Here is an 18,983-nt window from a genome sequence, read left to right as displayed (position 1 = left end):
AGGAGGAGGGTCTTAGTGCTGTCAGTTGTCCTTGTGTACACACTTCTGGTTCACCACAACTTAGCCTTGCCACAAATGCTAAGGCTAGTTAGCATGGCCATGACGGGTAAACAGTTTTCCTGTAACGGCAAGATGTTTCTCCGCCTTTAGCACATTTAGTAGCTCAGGGAGGAGCTTGATTTTTCTCATAGATTATCTGTCTCAAAATAAACGGTCATGACATGATAATAATTTTAACAAATATGCAAAGAAACTCAAATTTTTAAAATAAAAGTTATACACTGGCTCATGTTGGATGAAGACTCTGAAAATCAATTCTCAGTTGAATTTTGGTCTGGTCCTTATTGACCTTTATGGAAACAAATAAGTATTTATTGGAAAATGAAAATATAGATCAATATATATATACACATACCAAATATATATTACATGATGCAGCAGTTGCTCTTCAGGAATCCCTCCAACAGCGTGAGTGCATGTCTGATAGGAAACCACAATGGGTTATTTGTACTCACTGGCTAAAAATACTTAGTTCTTTCATTAGTACATCTGTATGTATTTTGGTCTTTTTTATTTTGTTCATTTAGATGTTTGTAGCAACTGCTGACAGGGCGATACGAGGCTCCAAAGGGCTTAATGAAGAGTATTATTATTTGCTAGAGAAGGTTTAATGAGTATTTTCTGTAAACACAGAGCTCTACAGGAATATTATGAAAATGTACACGAAATGTTCCTTTATCTATTGGAGATGATTTTCCAGTCTACCAAATTAAAAAGCTTGACTACTTTGTTTGTTTGCTAAGTGAGTGAATAAATGTTTAATACACATACTGAGACAGAAATAAGATCCAACACAAAAGCGAAGAAGCAATGCAGGAAATTATCAAGATATGGGAAATGATCGAATTCAGTCCAGTTAAATGGAGTAAAAGATCATAAAACAGAATAATTGCATTGAAAATTCATTTTTTTCTTGCTGTTGTTTGCGTGTTGTGTGGATTGCGGTGTTGCCGCTCAGTAATCAAGTTTCCATCCCCTGATTGTTCAGCTTGCTGTGATGTGCGTGAGTGATACGGCAGAAAACGGGTCGGGACAAACAGGACAAAGCCGGTCAACTGGCAGGGAGGGAGAGCTGGGTCCGGGAGCAGGGGCCCGCTGGTGCCGAGGTCGTGGGATCAGAGCGGGTCACGGAGGTGTGGGAGTGTCTGCTCGGCCCTCTGACCTTTGTGACTGAGGCCGCGTATAATCCTATCCTCAAAGAGGGAACGGACATAATGGAGAGACGATGAATGGAGTTAAACGGCGACCATTAGGCGGATCTGTGTCGCTATTCTTCCAGTTTGTTTAGTCCAGGTCAGTCTGACCGCTTTGGTGAAATCGAGCGTATGACGAAGGGGTCTGGACAGGACACTGGTTTGTACTGGAGCTGACCAGCCGTCCCAACTTACAGACGGACAAATACGACGGTCATTGCCAAATGGAGCCTCCCTTCTGCTGTCCCGAACGCCGACAGACATTCCCTCGCTTCCCCAGAAAAGTTAATCCTGCAAAACAACAATCATATCACATGAACTGATTTTGACATTTTACTTTCACTTTCAATCTAAAGGTTGTACAATCACACATTTCTTGTGTCTTCTTACTAAAATAACGATTTCATGGATCTTAAACTGGAGTTTAAATATTATCCGCTCTTTGCAGAGTAATTCAGCTGTATTAAAAAATAACTCATTAATTTAGTACTAAGTCATGCCAAATTTCATTACCTGCTGTCTTATGTCTTTCATTTTGTGGTGCCCCACAGTCTGTGCTGCCCTGGGTAGAAAGCCTTGCTGACCATATTGAGTGCCGCTAAAGCTGCACTTCGGATCGTTTTAGTCCGGCCCCCAGCTCATAAGATGTCCTGACCGCGACTTCCTGTAACTATTTACAGAGCAAAAGTACTGATGAGTACTCTGATAATGGGCTGGTTTGTCAAAACACTTGATTACTATCTTGTCATTTGTTGAAAATAGCTATAAACAGCAGTATTTAAAAACTGCTGGTTATAAATTAGAAGATGATATTCTGCAAAGGATTTTGACTCAGTTCACGGTACGTCATTGAAACAAAAGAAACAAAGTAAAATTCCCACCTAGTGGCATTGCATAATTGATTGATAGACCGGTGTTTTAATTCACATTTCAGTCAATGAAATAATCCCTGAAGAGGGAACGTTGGAGGAAACTTGGCAACTCTGATCTCAACGTAGAAAAGAGCAGCTTATCTGAAGTTGTGATCATTTTTAATCAATCGAGTCTTTCTCTGTTTTCAAAAAGTGAAAAAGCACAGATCAAAGCAGGAAGTGTCTTCATTCTACTTTTCTTTGGAGAAGTGTCTCAAAAAGCAAAGAAAAATGTGACTCAGCTGCTCATCTTCTTGGTCGTTGGTTCTCATGAACTTTACATCTAATTTGATTCTTTCTTGTTTGTCTTGCAGACAATTTAATCCTGAATATATTTTGCGTGTTTGTAACATCCACCACAGAAACATCCTGTAGCCAGTTTGAGAAAATGGCTCTAAGTGGTTTATTAGGAAGCAGAGTTGGTGCAGTGGATCAAAAACCAAGATCACAAATATTTGTGAAACATTTTATGTGTTTTATTAAGCACATAGTTCTGCTTTTACTGTGCTTTGCTTCCACGGTGTCTGATTTTTAAAAGTCTTTTAAAGCGGGTTTTGATCAGAAGTTGTCCTCTTTAGACTCTGGTTGCTTTTTCTAATTAGTCCAGGATATGTGACTATTGGAGGTATTCATTCTTGTTTCTAACTGTGACCTGTGAACTTTTTAGACAGGAGAGTTTCCGGAGCTCAACACATAACCCAGCTTCCCTCACTGCAAATCAAATCTGCCGGGTTTCCTTAGACAGAAAACATTTGAACCAGTATGAACTTGACAGCACTGGTTGACAACGATGATCAAACATCTGTGATTCAATTGGATTGACCTGTTTTGGTAAAGGACCTTGTGAATTGACTCTATATAAATAAACATAACTGAATTGTATATAATACTTTACTGTGAGTGGATCCTTATGTTGCAGGATGTCATAACAAAGACACAGTATATTTCCTTTAGTTTGTGAATGGAAGACAAATAGGAGATGAAACAGGGTTTGACACACAGAAAACAATATTTCAGCTCCAGCAGAGTGATTCCCAAATTACATTTAGCTGAAAATGTGTAGTACAGTGCTGAACTACAGTAGACCACAGTGTGTCTGTACACCACTGCATTTCTGTCTTTGATTTAGCACAAAGGCCATATATAATCTAGATAGTTTTTTTTAAGGCCTGATACATTTTATCTTAGACCATGAAGAAAACTTAGGTCAGTTTTAGCTATAAAGTGGATAATAGCTTTACAATTTCACCCTTTAATACACCCATACAGCACACATTTCTACAATAACACATTTATATTCCAACCAAGAGAAAACATTTGATATAAAGTTGGTGCCAAGTAGCTTTTCACCAGCAGTGCAAACAGGGGGAAAAGGGTAAAATCTGTTTATATTTATCTTGTACTTAATTTTGTTTTTCAAATAAGATATTCAATAATTCAACAGCGACAGTGAAAGTACCGCGTTATGCTGGTTTACAAAAACCTAATAGTCATGTTACCATTAGCTGCCACATGGTGCGGGTCTGCCGGTGGAGAAGACCGCCCCCTGCTGCTTGTTTTATGGAACTGCAACCTGTTTTGTTTATTTGGTCTCCGATAGAGAAACTTGCAGAGGAGAGAAGAAGACAAAAAAACAATTGTACTGAGTCAGAATAGCTCTACTTCAACATACTTTTACTGGAGTAAAAGTAAAGAAAAGTAGCTGCCCAAGAAACTAAACTACACAAGTATTAGTAAAAAAAATCTATTTGGAAAAAAGACGACTCAAATACTGATATCTGATTTGATATTTGGAACATTGTCATCAGAAAGACAAAAATACAAAGCTGTGTACAAATCATGGTATTTTATCGACCAAAATGAAAATAATAAGATGGGTAAATGTAATTAGTTACTACTCACCTCTGGGAATGTCTTTAGATCTTTTAAAGCTGCTGAAGTTTTAAATATATGTGACCTGAAGTCCAGGTGCAAATTAAATTAAATATAAAAAATCAAACTTCATCCTGGGGGAAATAATCAAACATGGTGTGATTTTTAATAAGCAGATTAATGTGAGTCTTATAAAAGCTGGAGAGTTTCCTCAGGGTGAAAGGCTGATTTACATTCTTCCTTATAAACGAGTTTAATCTTAGAAATCTTTTATGTTTTAGCTAAAACAATGTGGACATAACCTTGTCATCTTTTCTAGAACGGCTGGTGGGATACAGAAGGATTCTGGGTAAAATAATCCTTGCTAAAGAGCTCCTTCAGTGACCGACTGCTGCATCCTAAAAGCACAAAGGAGCGCTGCCGCAGATCCTTCCTCCCAGCAGCGGGTAACCATCACTGCTCCCAGTGAAAACAATCCATGCTGGCATTTGTGCTGCTATTTGCTCAGTTTTAGTCACTTCAAGTACCATTTCTACTCGTCTTTATCACCTCTGATTTTCTGTACAGTTGTTGTTTCTCATATATTGTAAATTGTCTGTTAGACTTTTGATGGACAAATGCAAATTCAGATTATGTACATAAAAAAAAAAAGATAAAAATTATCCTACCCAGTTGCAGATCCCTTGGATGAGAGAACATTTCTGATAACCGCACACTATTTTTATATCATGATATTGTCCTTAATGTGCACAGTACCATAATTACTGTTCTTAATCCTGTTCTTTTTTATATATTCTGTTCTACCCTGTGTTATGTAAGGTCAATATGGTTTTCACTTTCATCACTGAATGATGCCACTCTCTACCAACATGAGGCTGCATTACTTTTTTTCCCTCGCATCTCTTAACGTCCTGAACAGACACTTATTCCCTTTGGCTTCACAACCAAACAGCTGGTTCGTATGTAGATGTCACCTAATGATTGTCTTGGAGCCCCAAGATGCCGCTCTGCTCCAGTTTTCCATGACACATCCGCTCATCTTTCCCCTTTTGAAGAGAACGTGTCACCTCTTATTTCGCCCCAGGGGAAGCGATGGATCACAAACACGCATCTAATTACCCTAAAAAGTGAAGTATGAAATAAAAACATCAAATTTCATTTGTAGATTGCTGTTTCTCTGTCCATTGAATACTCAAGTAAAGGTTTTTTTTTATTATTATTATTTCTATTTGTGGGTGTGGCGTTCAAGCTGCAAGGATCAGATTTTAAACATGAAAAAACAGGTATCTGTATTTTCTGGGAATCTGGGTGTAGATCATCTCACAGAAACACCCTGAGCTGGATCTACCTGCCCTGGATCTAAGACACAGAAACAAGAAGGAAAAGCTGAGTTAAGGAGGAAACTGGAAGAAGTGCCTCTTAACGGTAGGACTGTTATTTTTACATCTTCTTCCTGTCCGCTCAGGTGATGGTGGATGTCAAATTAGAAAGATCAAAGCCCTCGTTGGCACCGAGTCATTACCAGGACTCCAGCTCCGCTGGGGCCCCGGGGCCTCTCTGCATTCCTTTCTGGTCAGGACCGCGTCGGGGAGGCGCTCCTTGGATCCGGTGGGTGTGTACTCTTCTTTTTAAATGCCAGCCGCTCTCAGTTTGCATCTTTCACCAGTTGGGTTTCCCTCCTCCTGCAGGCAACATGGCTTCTGACGGCGCTGCGGCCCCTCTCGGCTCCATCGACAACCCGGTGAAGTTCCAGAACCAGGACTTCGACGCTCTGCTGCAGGAGTGTCTGAAGGACAAGAAGCTGTTTGTTGACCCCACATTTCCTGCTGAGCAGAAGTCCATCGGGATGCCCAAAGATCCAAACCCAGCGAAGGAGATCAAATGGAAGCGACCCAAGGTGTGACTGCCATAAATTATGTTATATTTTTAACAAATTAAACCCAATTAAGAGTGTATTTCTAATGTTTTGCCAAGATCTTTTCACATTTAAAAACTTTGCCCAAATTTGTCAGTTAAATTTGATATAACATTTTTCCCCAAAATCTCCACTTATCTCCCCAAAAACTGTATTTTAGCATTTTTAAAGTCCGTCTTGACTTCTTACTAAATCACTCATGGTCTCAGTTGCTGTTGTTGCTTTTCTTAAGGAAATCAGTGCAGATGCCTTATTTGTGGAGGACACCATTGGGACCACAGATATCTGTCAGGGCCAACTGGGTAAGAGCACCAATCACAATGGATTTCTTATAAACTGGCGTTGCATAACGCCATGGAGGATTTAAATCCATGAATTATGAGCTTAAAACAGTCAGACAGTTTGAGAACATCCAGCTTGTTCTTATTGGCAAAGAAGGAGACAGAAGTATTTCTTGGACTGGACCAGTCCTTTGTATCCCCTTGATTTTACTGGCCCTGTTTTCTATAAACAATTATTAATAATGATAATAATAAAAGTTTTCTGCACAGCATCAAATTGTCTCCATTGATGGGATTTGTGGAATGAAGAGTTTGGTCTCCAGTCATGTGTAAATATGTCTAATAACACATCAGTCACCTCCTGCAGCCAATTCTTCAACCATGTGGTTTCCTTTAAAACTTGAGATTCGCGCAGATGCAGACGGTTCCTGCAGCATCGCTGGCGACAGAACAGATGTTTGCTGTCGGGGAGGAATGTGGCTTATTGCATTGCTCTGGATCGTGTTACAAACAACATGCAAAACCTAAAATATAAAAACATGCAATCGCTTTTAGACTAATACCAGAAATCTAGAGATGCCGTTGCTTCGTACTGGACTGTGCGCTTGTTTCATTCACCAGGTAACTGCTGGCTGCTGGCTGCCCTCTCCGCGCTCACCGTCCATTCGAAGCTCTTTGCTAAGGTGGTTCCCCCCAACCAGAGCCTGTCGGACTCGTACGCAGGGATCTTCCATTTCAAGGTGAATCAAGACTCACGCCCCGACCGCCATCTTTAATCGCCTCCTGCTTTGTTTGCTTTGTTGCTCTTCCTCAGCTTCAAACTCAGCGTTGGTGACAAACAAGGTCAATTTTAAGAAAAATGAACCGAACCACTCTGAAGGAAAAATGATAAAATCAATCACCAAAGATTTTGTTACCAATACAAAACTATTCTACCACTCAGAATGCAGCAGTAATAGATGCTACAGCTACTCCGTCTACTTATTTATGTTAATGACAATTAGCACAAAAAAACCCAACAAACATAATAATAATATTAATAATAACAACGTATGTTTAATTACTTTCAATATCTACTGCTTCTATTAGAAAGGTTACTTATGCATTTATTTACTTAAACCATAACTACTAATGCAACTTCAACAATCACCACTACTGCTGATAATAATAACAATACTAACTAATAATAACAACAACAATAATAATAAAACCACTATGGCAATTTAATTTGAGAGCCTGAACAACACATTCAGTTCAGTTTCATTAATGAAACTTAAAAGCAGCCAGAACTTACAACATTATCACCACAACTCTGAAGCAATGATCAGAAAATCGTTTAACGTTTAATTAAAGACAACAACAGCATCACTAACGCATGGAGTTGATGACTGCAGTTTTATTAAACATCATCCTGAATTTAGGGGCAGCATGAAGAACAGAAACAAAACAAAAGTCAAGAAATAATTAGATTTATTTTCAAAAAGTTTAACTGATTTAGTGGAAAGGAAATCTCTCTAGATGGTTTTACTGTCAGACCTTTGAGTTACACTAGAAACACATTTAGCTGTGAAAAGAGACAAATTAATTACGGTTAATTATTGGTCATCATCAGTTTGCACAATTGTACAACCACGATGCACGTCACTGTTAAATGTTGGAAAATGACTGGCAAATTCTGAAAAATGAAACACAACAGCAACAAAAAGTCTCATAGGTGAAGATGAAATGTTTGATTTAGACTTTTTAAGCCAACATTGGTGCCAACCTGAGCCCATACAAACAGCATCCTCCACAATTATCTGGTTATTTAAAATAAGATTTAAAAATAACATCTCAAGAGCCGGTTTTTTAAAACAAAATATCATTTACTGTCCCTGGCAGAAAAAAAATAAATTTCTCCCACAACCACAGGTGGATAAAGTCCAGCATCTTGCAGACGGCTTCAACAAATATTTGTTAAAGTGTCAAATGCACAAAGAATAGAGCATAAAATTTAATTAGAAACAAAATGCAAAAAGATGAAACTATATGACGACAACGTTAAAACAATAATGAACTCAAACAACGTAAATAAACAACAACAAAAAAAATGGGTCAAAACACAAACAACTGCCCTCCGACCTCAACCCAGAGTCTTGGCATTCTCGTCCAACATCAGTGTCTGACCTCACTGATACTCTTCTGAAAGAATGGTCAACATTTCTCTTAAAGATTGTAGAAAATATTCCAGGATGAGTTTAAGCTGTAAACGTGAGGTCTGGTATGAAATCCTGACGATTAAGAAAGAAACGTTCCTCATGTTCAGACCTGTGTAAAGGCAAATGATTGTATTACTTGGCAGTATAGTTAATATATGGTTTCTTAAATATGTAAAAAAAAAAAAAAAAAAAAGGTAGACGACATTTATTCTTATGAATACTTTAAAAACCTGAAACTGAATTCCTGTCACGACCTATGAAGTTTAAATCAACCTTTCTGAAACTTAATGCAACTTAATTTAAGTAATTCAGAGTATGAACATGAATATACCTGACATCCCAATGAAACTGGTGTGTAAACCAACGTTTTTGTTCCCTTTGAGGTGATCTTCACCATCAGTTCTTGAATTTTCTCAGCTTGGGCAGAAGAAGAGTAAAAAGTGACCATAACGTTCAGCATCCATCAACAGTTTAAGTTATGAGATAGTTTAGCTCCACGTAAACAAAACATAAACAATCAGAGATGAGTTCATATTTTTGCACGGTATCAGCAGACTGTTTATTCATAAACAATTACATTTGATTTATGAATAATGATAAAGCTCCCATTTGCTTCAGGTCACAGATTCTTTCAATTTATTAACATTTTATCAGATTTGGCTCCGTCATTTCAGAGAAGCGTAATCTGATGTCTGCTCCTCTGGCTGCTGACACAGCAGCTTTGAACAGGTATCAACTCATCTGTGAGCGATCGCTCCGTCAGAGAAAAGCATAAACTCTTATCAGCTCATAAGACATTGTAGTTAAAGTCAACATTCTCTGGCTCCGACCCGCTCAGATCAATGAAATTAATCTCGGTAGACGTCTCGCGTTCACAAAAACAAGCAGACGGAGGAGCGATGATTTCACCCCCCGGAGCTTTTGGACCTTCAGAGGGGAGAATGTGGCGTGACTGAACAAGCAGGACTGAGGCTCGTTTCACCCGCAGAGAGCCGCCAGGACGTGCACAGAGTGGTACCTCCTGGGAAAAAAACCCACTCACATGCACACACATACACACACACACACACACTCGCTTTACAGGTGTGTGTCCATTACTCCGGAGGACCTGCAGAAAGTTCCCAGAGATTTATTCTAATGTGAATCTCACTGCTACTGCTGCTGTATTCGGACGCAGCGACTTGCCAGTAGTGTTTCCCTCAGAGTTTCATCATCCAAACAGGTTTATGTCCCAACAGTGTGAGTAACGCCAGGCAGGACCACACACAGCAGCAGTCACTGAAGACCAGTCCAGGCCTGCTCTGAGCTACTCCCAGAAACCCAAGTCTCACATTATTTAGGTATTAAATTAGCTGTTTTTAATTTGATTAGTTTCATTAAACATTCTTTCAACATAAAACACAATCCACACATCTTGTCTAAAACATTAGTATGTAAAGCACCCATCTGTCTGCAGTTTAATGTTTTTGATTTTTATTGGATATGTAATTTTTTTTGTAACTCTGCTTAAATAAATAATAAACATGTATGCTTTGTATGCTTATTATATATTACCGCAATGAATCAATCAAGTTTATTCGTGTAGCACATTTCAGCAACAATAAAGTCCAAAGTGCTTGACGTCATAAAAACACAAAAAATACAAAGCCACAGAAAACATCACACAGTAACAAATATTACATTTTGATGAGTGCAATGTGACAGCATCATGCTGTGGTGACATCACATATATTAGACATCACAGGGAAGCTGATCAGACCAGATGGGAAGATGTACAAATACAGAGCGACTGAGAAACCTGCCTTAATACGGTTTCATTATTTTCAGACGCGCTTTAACCCAAAAAAGTCAGCTCGCCTTTGCATGCAAATTCAGAATAAGCGTCAGAGTTTGTCTACAAGCAGTATGATTCAGCAACTTTGTTTCTCTCAGGTATTTTGATGAAAATACCTGAGAGAAACAGGTATGTCAGAGAAGGGGCGTCCTTCTCTGACATATTTCTAACAAACTTTTTAAATTTGTAAAATATCGTTATTGTTGTTTACAGTGTTCGTGCAGGACAGATCGGGGCTTTGAACACAAAGTTCACACTCTGCGTAATTCCTCCTGACTCATCACATCCAGTCCTCCTCTCTGTCTCTCTGTGCAGTTCTGGCAGTATGGTGAGTGGGTGGAGGTGGTTGTGGACGACAGGCTGCCAGTGCGCGACGGCCGTCTGCTCTTCAGCTACTCTCGCACCCGCAACGAGTTCTGGAGCGCCCTGGTGGAGAAGGCCTATGCCAAGTCAGTTGCCACTAGCAGCATATGTTCCTGTGCTGTAATGACTATGATCACACACACACACACACACACACTCTCTCTGCGTGTGTGTGTGTGTCCCTTCAGCAGTCAAACTCTCAGCCGCTGCAGATAAACGCCCCTCACCTTCTGTCGCAGGTTGGTGGGGTCCTACGGGAGCCTGAAGGGCGGCAACATCTCGGAGGGCATGGAGGACTTCACGGGAGGCATCGCGTACTCTCTTCCTGTCACGTCCCGCACCCCTCCGGTCCTCTGGAGGATCCTGACCGCCGCTCTGTCCAGAGGCAGCCTGCTCAGCTGCTTCATCCAGGTACTCTGGGCGTTTGGCGCCACGCCGCTGGAATACGAGACTTTTCCCCGCTGAGAAACTTTTATGTCCCTCAACAGGCCTCGAGCTACAGCGAGGTCGGCAAGGTGACGGCGGACGGGCTGGTAAAGGGCCACGCCTACGCCATCACGGACACAGACAAGGTCAGGAAAACTCATGCTGCCGTCTGGGTTTACCTCCACGCAGTTTTCACATTCCTCCAAGTCCTCTTTTAATCGTCTAACTTCGTACTGATTCAGATATTCATTCTGAAACGAAATGTTTAAATTGTAAAATTAAAAAGAAGGAACTTTTAACATATCGTTAACACATTTTCAAAATGAAAGGATGTACCGTCATGTCAGATAAATTAGAACTTTGCTATTTCCGTAACTCCATCCACTGAATGATGGACTTTAATTACATTTAATTTAAAAGCTTGATGTTTTCAAGCTTTTATTTCTGTTAAAAAAGATTTACTTTCACTCACAGCTAACGAATATGTGATGTTTAAGGTTAGAGTTTTACATCGGACCGATAAAAAAAAAAATGCAAAGATTAAGCTTCAATATGGCAATAGTATCTTTCTAATGAAGTCACATTTGTAAAAACACTAACAAAAAAAACATGGAACAATAAAATAAATAATTGCTTATATTAAAGTATATTTGTTAGATATTCTGAGCAAACATTAAAATTTTTTATTGCACTTTATATGATGATCTTCAACAGGAACCTCTGTTTAAATGTGTTGCCATCATTTAATTGCAATCATCTTAACCTGAATTCTGGTTATCTCACAACCTCAAAGCTCATTTTATTTTCTGGGTTTTTTTTATCATTGATGTGACTTCTCGAAACTCTGCAAAAATATGAAATTTTTTTTTTCTAGTTTCTAGTGCAAATATCTTAGAAGTAACTCAAAAGTAACTTTTTATCAAGATATAGGAGCTTTTTAAAGTAAATAATTCCTTAACATTGATGAAAAAGTATTAGCTCCACATGTAGATGATTTCTCTTATTAAAGGGGAACATGTCTTGTTATAAGTGAAATAATATGTCAGTGGAACTACAACTTCTTTTAGCAATACTAGCTAATTATTTACTTAAATCTCCTATATGTTGCCGAAAAGTTGCCTTTCCGTATTATTTCATGTGTACTGACATATTTGCACTAGAAACTGGACAAAAGGATCAAGTAGGAGTTTGTGTTTTTTGCGGTGAAGCGTTTGGATTTCATTTATTCCTCCTCGTCCTGTTAATGTTTCAGGTAGCAAGAGGATCGGAGGAGGTTCTGCTGCTGAAGCTGAGGAACCCGTGGGGCTTTGTTGAGTTCTGCGGCTCCTGGAGTGACAAGTGAGCAAGAGACAAATCAGAGAGGAGCGGCTCATTCGATGTTTGCACAGCCTGAGTTTCTCCTCTGCACGTGTCCCTCACTGCAGGTGCAAGGAGTGGGAGGACACGGAGCAGTCGGAGAAGCAGCGGCTCGAGCTCAAGCTGGAAGAAGACGGGGAGTTCTGGTACAGAGGAGAGACTAAACGCTAACCCGTGGGAGCGGCAGGTGATCCGGTTGTAACTTGTGTTTCAGGATCAGCGCCCGTGACTTCAGCACGATGTTTAACGTTGTGGAGCTCTGCAGCATGAGTCCAGACTCTCTGGAGGACGGAGACGCGTCCACCGGCCAGTCTGCCTGGACCATCAGCGAACACAAGGGCTCCTGGCTACCGGGAAGCTCCGCTGGCGGCAGCCGCAAATACAACAGTACGTCCGGTCAGGTCTCCGCCCTCAACCGTCCGCACACCCACCACAGCTCTGCTGCTTTCCTCTTTAAATTCACACCAGAGTCCTTCTGGAAGAACCCCCAGTTCGAGTTGGTGCTCAGAGAGCAGGACCAGGAAGATGACGATGAGGAAGAAGAGGAGGACGACAACGACGAGGACGAGGTCGACAAGGGCGACGAGGTTCTGAAAGAGAAGAACAAAACCGAGACGCAGAAGCAGAAAGCGAAGCACTGCACAGTGCTGGTGGAGCTGCTGCAGAAAAACCGCCGGCAGAATGACAAGATCAACTTCCTGCACATCGCTTTCCACGTCTACAAGGTCAGAGCTAAACGAGTCCGTCACATCCAGGGCGTCCGAGCTCATGTTCTCCCGTAAACTCATCTGTTGTCGTTCTTTTTCTCAGGTCCCTCCTGAGGTAAGTTACAAATGATCTGCTTTACGTAACATCCAAGTCATGCCATATTTCTGTAAAGTTTTAATTGTTTTTTTGTCTGTTTCTCTTTGTAGATGCAGGGCGCCTGCCTGGACCGCAGCTTCTTCATGAAAAACCGTCCAGTGGGTCGTTCTGGTTCATACAAGGCCCAGAGGTGAGACTGTTTTCCTTTAGCCTGAAAATCTGGAGCAGACTTTTATTTAAACTTCAATGTACAAAAGCAAGGAGAAAAGACTTTTTCAAAATCACAACCTCTACATACAGAAGTAGCTGAAGATCCAGAGCCAATTATGTTTGTTTGGAAACGTTAATATTTCTCAGGTTTTTTGCAAATACAATATAAAAAAAATAACAGAAGAGGAGTTTAAATAGTTAAATTAAGGTAATCTGACAAAAATGTTTGTCTAAATTCAACCTTGAATTATTGTTTTGCTGCCTACCGCAGTTTTAAAACAAAGTTATCAAAAGATAACCTGAAGTTTTAGATCAATTCAGGTTATCTAAAAAGTTTGAAGTGGAGATCATTGGCTTTCATGAGCAAGAAAAAATGGATGCTGCTAGAAGCTTTTTACGCTTTTCAAAGTTTTCTGATGATCTTTCTCTAAACATTTGCTGCTGCTTTAAACCAATCATGGCTGACTTAAAAACTTTTACACCGTACTCTGAACTGTTCATAAAATGCCTCTTGATTCGGACCCACAGGGGCGTCTGGAGGAAGCTGCGTCTGGATCCGGGTCACTACGTCATCGTTGGATCCACTTATCGGCCCAACCAGCCGGCAGAGTTCTTCATTCGCATTTTCTCCAAAACAAGAAACACTCTTGGGTGAGATGAAGGATCTTTTTTTTTGTTTGTTTGTTTTTTTTGTCAATGTCATAAAGTTCTGTTCACACAACCCAGCTGGGTTGGACATGAAGACCTGACCAGGCAGAGGACCATCAGCGACTACACTGTTCATTGAAAAAGCTAAAGTCAAATTAATACGTCGGACTCTTGCACAAAATCTTGCAGTGTGCCGTGAGCTTCAAATAAAGAACGGCTCTCAAGAGATTCACTGCTGTTTTCTGTCACATCCAGGGTTCAGGACTTTACCTGCTCCTCTGACTACCTACCAGTGAGTTTGCACACACACACTCGGCTTCAAGGGATTCCTCCTGACCAATTGGGTTGAACTGTGCCTTTCACTCAGGTTATGGCCGCTCCTGTCCTCCCCGAGGACCAAACCAAAGTTGAGAAGACTTTTGATGAGAAGGCCGGCCCAGTAAGAGCTGTTCCCCTTCGTGACCTCGGCAATATATTAAAAAAATATATATAATGTTTTGGATTTCACTGTGATTTTTGTTTTTCCTCCCGCAGGATGACAGGCTGAACGCTCAAGAGATCATGAAGCTGATCAACTCAGGTTTGATCTGTGATTTTATTGCGGTGTTCTCATTGTTGTTGCACAAAGGAAGCTGCTGTAGCTCTTTTTAGCCACTAGATGGAGCCAAAGTAGCAATATGACATGAAGAGAGGAATCAGAGGTCATCCGTCTAGACGGTGGCTTGTTGCTATAGTGAGGCAAAAATAAACTCATCTTGGTTTGGGACTGTGACATATAGACACTTGTCGTCGTCTTTCACCACTGTCCCATCTTTCTGTCCCAAAAACAGTGTTTGACAAAAGTTGCCACCTGCCTATGGAGACGTGCAGGCAGATCATCTTCGGAGAGGATGTATCCTTTTGTCCTCCACTCGCTCTTCCTGTCTTTTTGTAGTCCTGTGCCACCGATGGTTCACTAAGGTGCACAAACAGTCTCTGTACTCCTAACTTCACCTCCTGCTGTCATCTTAACTCTGTTGGCAGACCGAGGGGCGCTCCACCCTCAGTCGTGAACAAGCCGAGACCGTGCTGGCTGATCTGCGCGCTCTGCAGGTGAAGCTCGCACCTCAAGAGTCGTTACTTAAGAAGGAAAAAGAAGGTGGTGTTTCTGTCGCTAATGTTTCTCTTTCCTCTTCAGTCCATCTTTGTTCAGTTCGACGAGGACTCTTCTGGAAGCATCAGCCCCTTCGAGCTCAGCTTGGCACTGGAAGCAGTCGGTATGAACGGGAACTCCAAACAACAACAGCAGCAACACGCACCCCAACATGCGTTCTGCTGCTGCATTTGCACCTCTCCTTGTCCTTTTTGTTTGCCAGGAATGAAGTGTGACAGCAAGGTGGTCCAGCTCCTTTCTGAGCGCTTTGTGAGCGGAGAGCCTCACCTATCCTTCCGTGGCTTCGTCTCCTGCGTCTCCAGGCTGCGCAAACTCTTCGGTAACTCACACCTGGTTAATAATAAGTAGAATAGGTCTCACGCAACCTAACAAATGCTGCTCTTTGACTATTCAAGGCTGGAACGCGCTGCTTGTTCTCGTTGGAGACTTTTTCCTTGACACAACTTTGCCCAAAACATCCTTGTAAATGTAAAACAGATCCTACATACCAGGGTTTGTTTCCTGGATAAATTTCTCCCCTGGTAACTTAATTTAAACCTTTTAAACGCAAAGTAAAATTGAAAACAGAGGAGGGGGGAGGGGGGTAAAGGGCCTCGGAGAACCGGGGTAGTACCTGGAAAATATCCCTGCAATTGAGACACGTCTCCATTTCTGCTTTCCTTAAGAACTCGCTGTCAATCATTCTCTGAGCTGTTCATTACAGTTTAGTGTTTTACCTGGAACATTTAATTAGCATGCGCATGATTTTTCTTTTGTGTCTTCTTTCTGAGAAGACGCAACATGCAGTGATGTGTTCCTCCCTTCTCCTCAGCTCTGTTTGAGTCCGAGACGAGCCCAGAGGTGAAAGACAGAGGCATCAACTCCGTGAGTAGACGAACGTTTTCCTCGCATCGCGAGTTCACGCTGACCAGCGAGAGCTGACCAGGACCTTTCTGCTCTCTGCTCTCCTTTTTGCTCAGTGGCTGCTTCAGTTTCTGGTTCTGTAAAGGAGCAGCACGAAGACGAGCTACAGGTGGAGCGAGACGAGCCGTCGGCGGGATGAAAAAAACAAAAATGTAACGTGTTCTGTAAGGAAAGTTCTCTTCGTTTAAGTTTTCTTGTTGTTCTTGTATCAACAACTTTTAGAGTGGTAAAATATTTCTGAGTAATTAAAAAAATAGACTGCTTCAAGCTTTCCACTTTCATATTCAAACTTTAGTGTTTCTTATTTAGTCGACTGAATATAACCAAGTATTTTTGTTTCTTCCAAGTTTTGAACCGACTTGGATTTAAGTTTTCATGATTTTTGCCAGTTAATCTTGATGCATGCTTTTTATATTTGTCATCATTTTCTGCTATCTAAATAAAATTAGGAAAGGTCTTCAACTCTTCCTTTAAAACCAATAGAGCTCCTCCTAAAACAGACTTTTGTTATATTTTTACTCTTTAGACGTCATTGTTTTGTTCTCTTCTAATTTTCTGTCCAATTCTTACCTCTTAACGACGGCATGTCATGGAGGACCCACACCGATTCCCTGGAGCTCAACTCCACATTATTTGTGGACAATTTAGCCAATTAGCTGATTTGTTTTCTTTTTAGTAGAGCATATCTAAAATGTCTGAAAGAAAGTGCAGCTCGATAAGCCGAAATACCTTTGTTTAATTCTACTTGATAGATGATTGGCTGGCATTTTTAAACCAGCCAATCCTAGAGCAGCGTGCCCCCCCACCACTCCCTCCCACCCGGCACCCCCTGAATGTTATGGTCCCACAGCGGATAGTTTCCTCTCTTAACTAGAGAAGTCTTAAAAAAGTAAACCATTTACATTCTTACTATTTTATTAAAAACATCAACTCTCAAGATCTGAAAAAAGATGCCAAACAAAAAGACGTCACGACCAGTGAAGAGCTGGTTATAAACAAACAGATTTAATTCTCAAAGGCACTACCGTGAGCTACGCACACACAATTTTTATTGAAAATGACCAAAAACCATTTTAGTTTCTGATCTTAATTAATAGCAATTTCTGATGTAGCAGCGCTATTCCCACACTCTTCCTGGCAGGGTGTGGTAAACACCCTGCCAGGAAGAGGTTTTATGATAGTTGGTCTTTGGGTTCCAAGGGGGAGTATGGTTGCAAAGCTGAGAATTAAAGTCATTAATGGAAGGCACCAGCAGAAGGAGAGGAGCACACAGCTTAAAAACGTCTCAAAACAGGAAGCCTCACCTAGCGCTCGCTCGCTCTCTGTTATGGGGATCATGGTGCGAATCCAGCTGATGAAGCACAACTGTTTAGTGAAATCTGAAAATGAACAAGAGTCCTGTGAGCTCATTTTTCTGTCATAGAAGTTGTCGGTTTTAAGAGCAGCATAACTGTCTTTTTTTTACTTTTACATAGACTTCCTTTTTAGAAATGTTTTGTTTTTATTATAAATAAATGCTTCCTTCCTGAGATGCATTTAGTGACAGTGCTATGAAAAAGTATTGGCACCTTTCCAGATTACTTTTGTTTCCCACATTTAATATGTCAGATAATTAAACAAATGCTAACTAGGGTGAAACAATTTATCGGCACCGGTTTTCTTGATTTTTTTATTTTTCTTTTTTTTTTTATTTGGTCATCAGTTATCGGCCGATACATGTGAAGTCAATATTACCGACCTCAGCAAAGGTCTAAAAAAATCAGCTGCCATCAAAAAAAAAAATCTAGAAAATTCCCAACACCTCAGGTTCAAATTGAGAAAAATTCAAGAATGGATCAATATCAGAGGATAATGGTGCGTGGTGTAGTGGTAGAACAGGCGTCACAAACGCTGCAGTCCTGGGTTTGATTCCCAACATTCAGTCCTTTGCTGCTTGTCTTCCCAACTCCTCTCTCTGTCCATTTCCTGTCTGGCAGCTGTCAATAAAAGGCCACTAGCGCAAGGGAGAAAAAATAAACCTGAGAAGGCTGCTGACATCAGAGTGTTACGAAGCCATTTCTAAGGCTTCGTGACTCCAGTGAACCACATTGTGGGTTATTGGAAAACCTTTCCGGGAGCCGACCAAAATGACTCTAAGAGCACAGCAACGATTTATCCAGAAGGTCACAAAAGAACCCAGAACAACAAGTTATTCCCTGCAGGCCCCACTTGCCTCTGTTAAGGTCAGCGGCGTTCATGATTCAACGAGAAGAAACCAGAGCGCCCTGTCCAAAGCCACCACAGACCAAAAGCAACACAAAGGTCAAGCTCACCTTTATCCAAAAAAAAAAAAAAAGTGGAAATTTTCAGAAAGCCTGTGTCCTGTTACGTCCGATGTAGACCTAACTACGGATTTCAGGAAAAAAAAAAAAAAAAAAAAAAGATTAGCATACCTCAAGTCAAACCTGGTTACCAAAGAAGAAGCTTTGCTGTCAGTAAACTCTGAGTAGTCAATAAAAACTGAAAGATTTTAGTGTGGTCCAGTCAAAGTACAGACTTAAATCTGACTGAATTAAACAGCATGCTCATGCTTGAATTTTCCTCTAGTTTCAACAATACTCCAATGAAAGATGAAACAAAATCCCTCCACAGTGATAAAAGACTTGCAGACAATTAGGGGGAACTGTTTTTCTTTTAAAAAGAACAACAAAAAAACAAGGGTCCCACAAGGTTTGCATTTCTGCCAATTTGTAATATCTTCCATATTAATATTTATTCAATGATCTGAATGTAAATGTACGCCAAGGAAAGCGGAAGAGCTCTATAAGAGAGCAGACGCATCTACATGGTTTTTTTCTCTAATAATTTGAAAATTTA

General features: G+C 40.6%; 1 protein-coding gene and 1 long non-coding RNA gene across 3 annotated transcripts; one reads left to right on the top strand and one right to left on the bottom strand.

Moving 5' to 3' along the window:
• Positions 1-220: 220 nt before the first annotated feature.
• On the bottom strand, positions 221-5,314 carry LOC107835930 (uncharacterized). Its single transcript, XR_001661771.1, has 4 exons — positions 4,067-5,314; positions 3,664-3,769; positions 1,767-1,923; positions 221-1,544 (listed from the first exon to the last, which is right to left on the bottom strand). It is a non-coding gene; the product is annotated as an uncharacterized LOC107835930 (long non-coding RNA).
• Positions 5,315-5,425: 111 nt separating this feature from the next.
• On the top strand, positions 5,426-18,453 carry capn12 (calpain 12). Of its 2 annotated transcripts, XM_016670204.1 has the most exons (23): positions 5,426-5,933; positions 6,184-6,253; positions 6,854-6,972; positions 10,580-10,713; positions 10,867-11,038; positions 11,116-11,199; positions 12,306-12,391; positions 12,478-12,555; positions 12,624-12,796; positions 12,878-13,134; positions 13,220-13,231; positions 13,324-13,403; positions 13,952-14,074; positions 14,327-14,363; positions 14,439-14,510; positions 14,606-14,651; positions 14,902-14,963; positions 15,095-15,163; positions 15,249-15,327; positions 15,427-15,543; positions 16,036-16,088; positions 16,184-16,255; positions 17,432-18,453. In XM_016670204.1, the coding sequence occupies exons 1-22, from the start codon at positions 5,505-5,507 to the stop codon at positions 16,208-16,210; spliced, it is 2,379 nt and encodes a 792-aa protein (XP_016525690.1). In that variant the 5' UTR covers positions 5,426-5,504; the 3' UTR covers positions 16,211-16,255; positions 17,432-18,453. The 2 variants fall into 2 exon arrangements, with proteins under 2 accessions (XP_016525690.1, XP_007549553.2); XM_007549491.2 differs by lacking the exon at positions 17,432-18,453 and having other exon boundaries at positions 16,184-16,263.
• Positions 18,454-18,983: the final 530 nt, after the last annotated feature.

The sequence above is a fragment of the Poecilia formosa genome, unplaced genomic scaffold, assembly GCF_000485575.1.
Source record: "Poecilia formosa unplaced genomic scaffold, Poecilia_formosa-5.1.2 Scaffold31, whole genome shotgun sequence".
Taxonomy (NCBI): domain Eukaryota; kingdom Metazoa; phylum Chordata; class Actinopteri; order Cyprinodontiformes; family Poeciliidae; genus Poecilia; species Poecilia formosa.
This window is presented reverse-complemented; position numbering and strand designations above follow the sequence as displayed.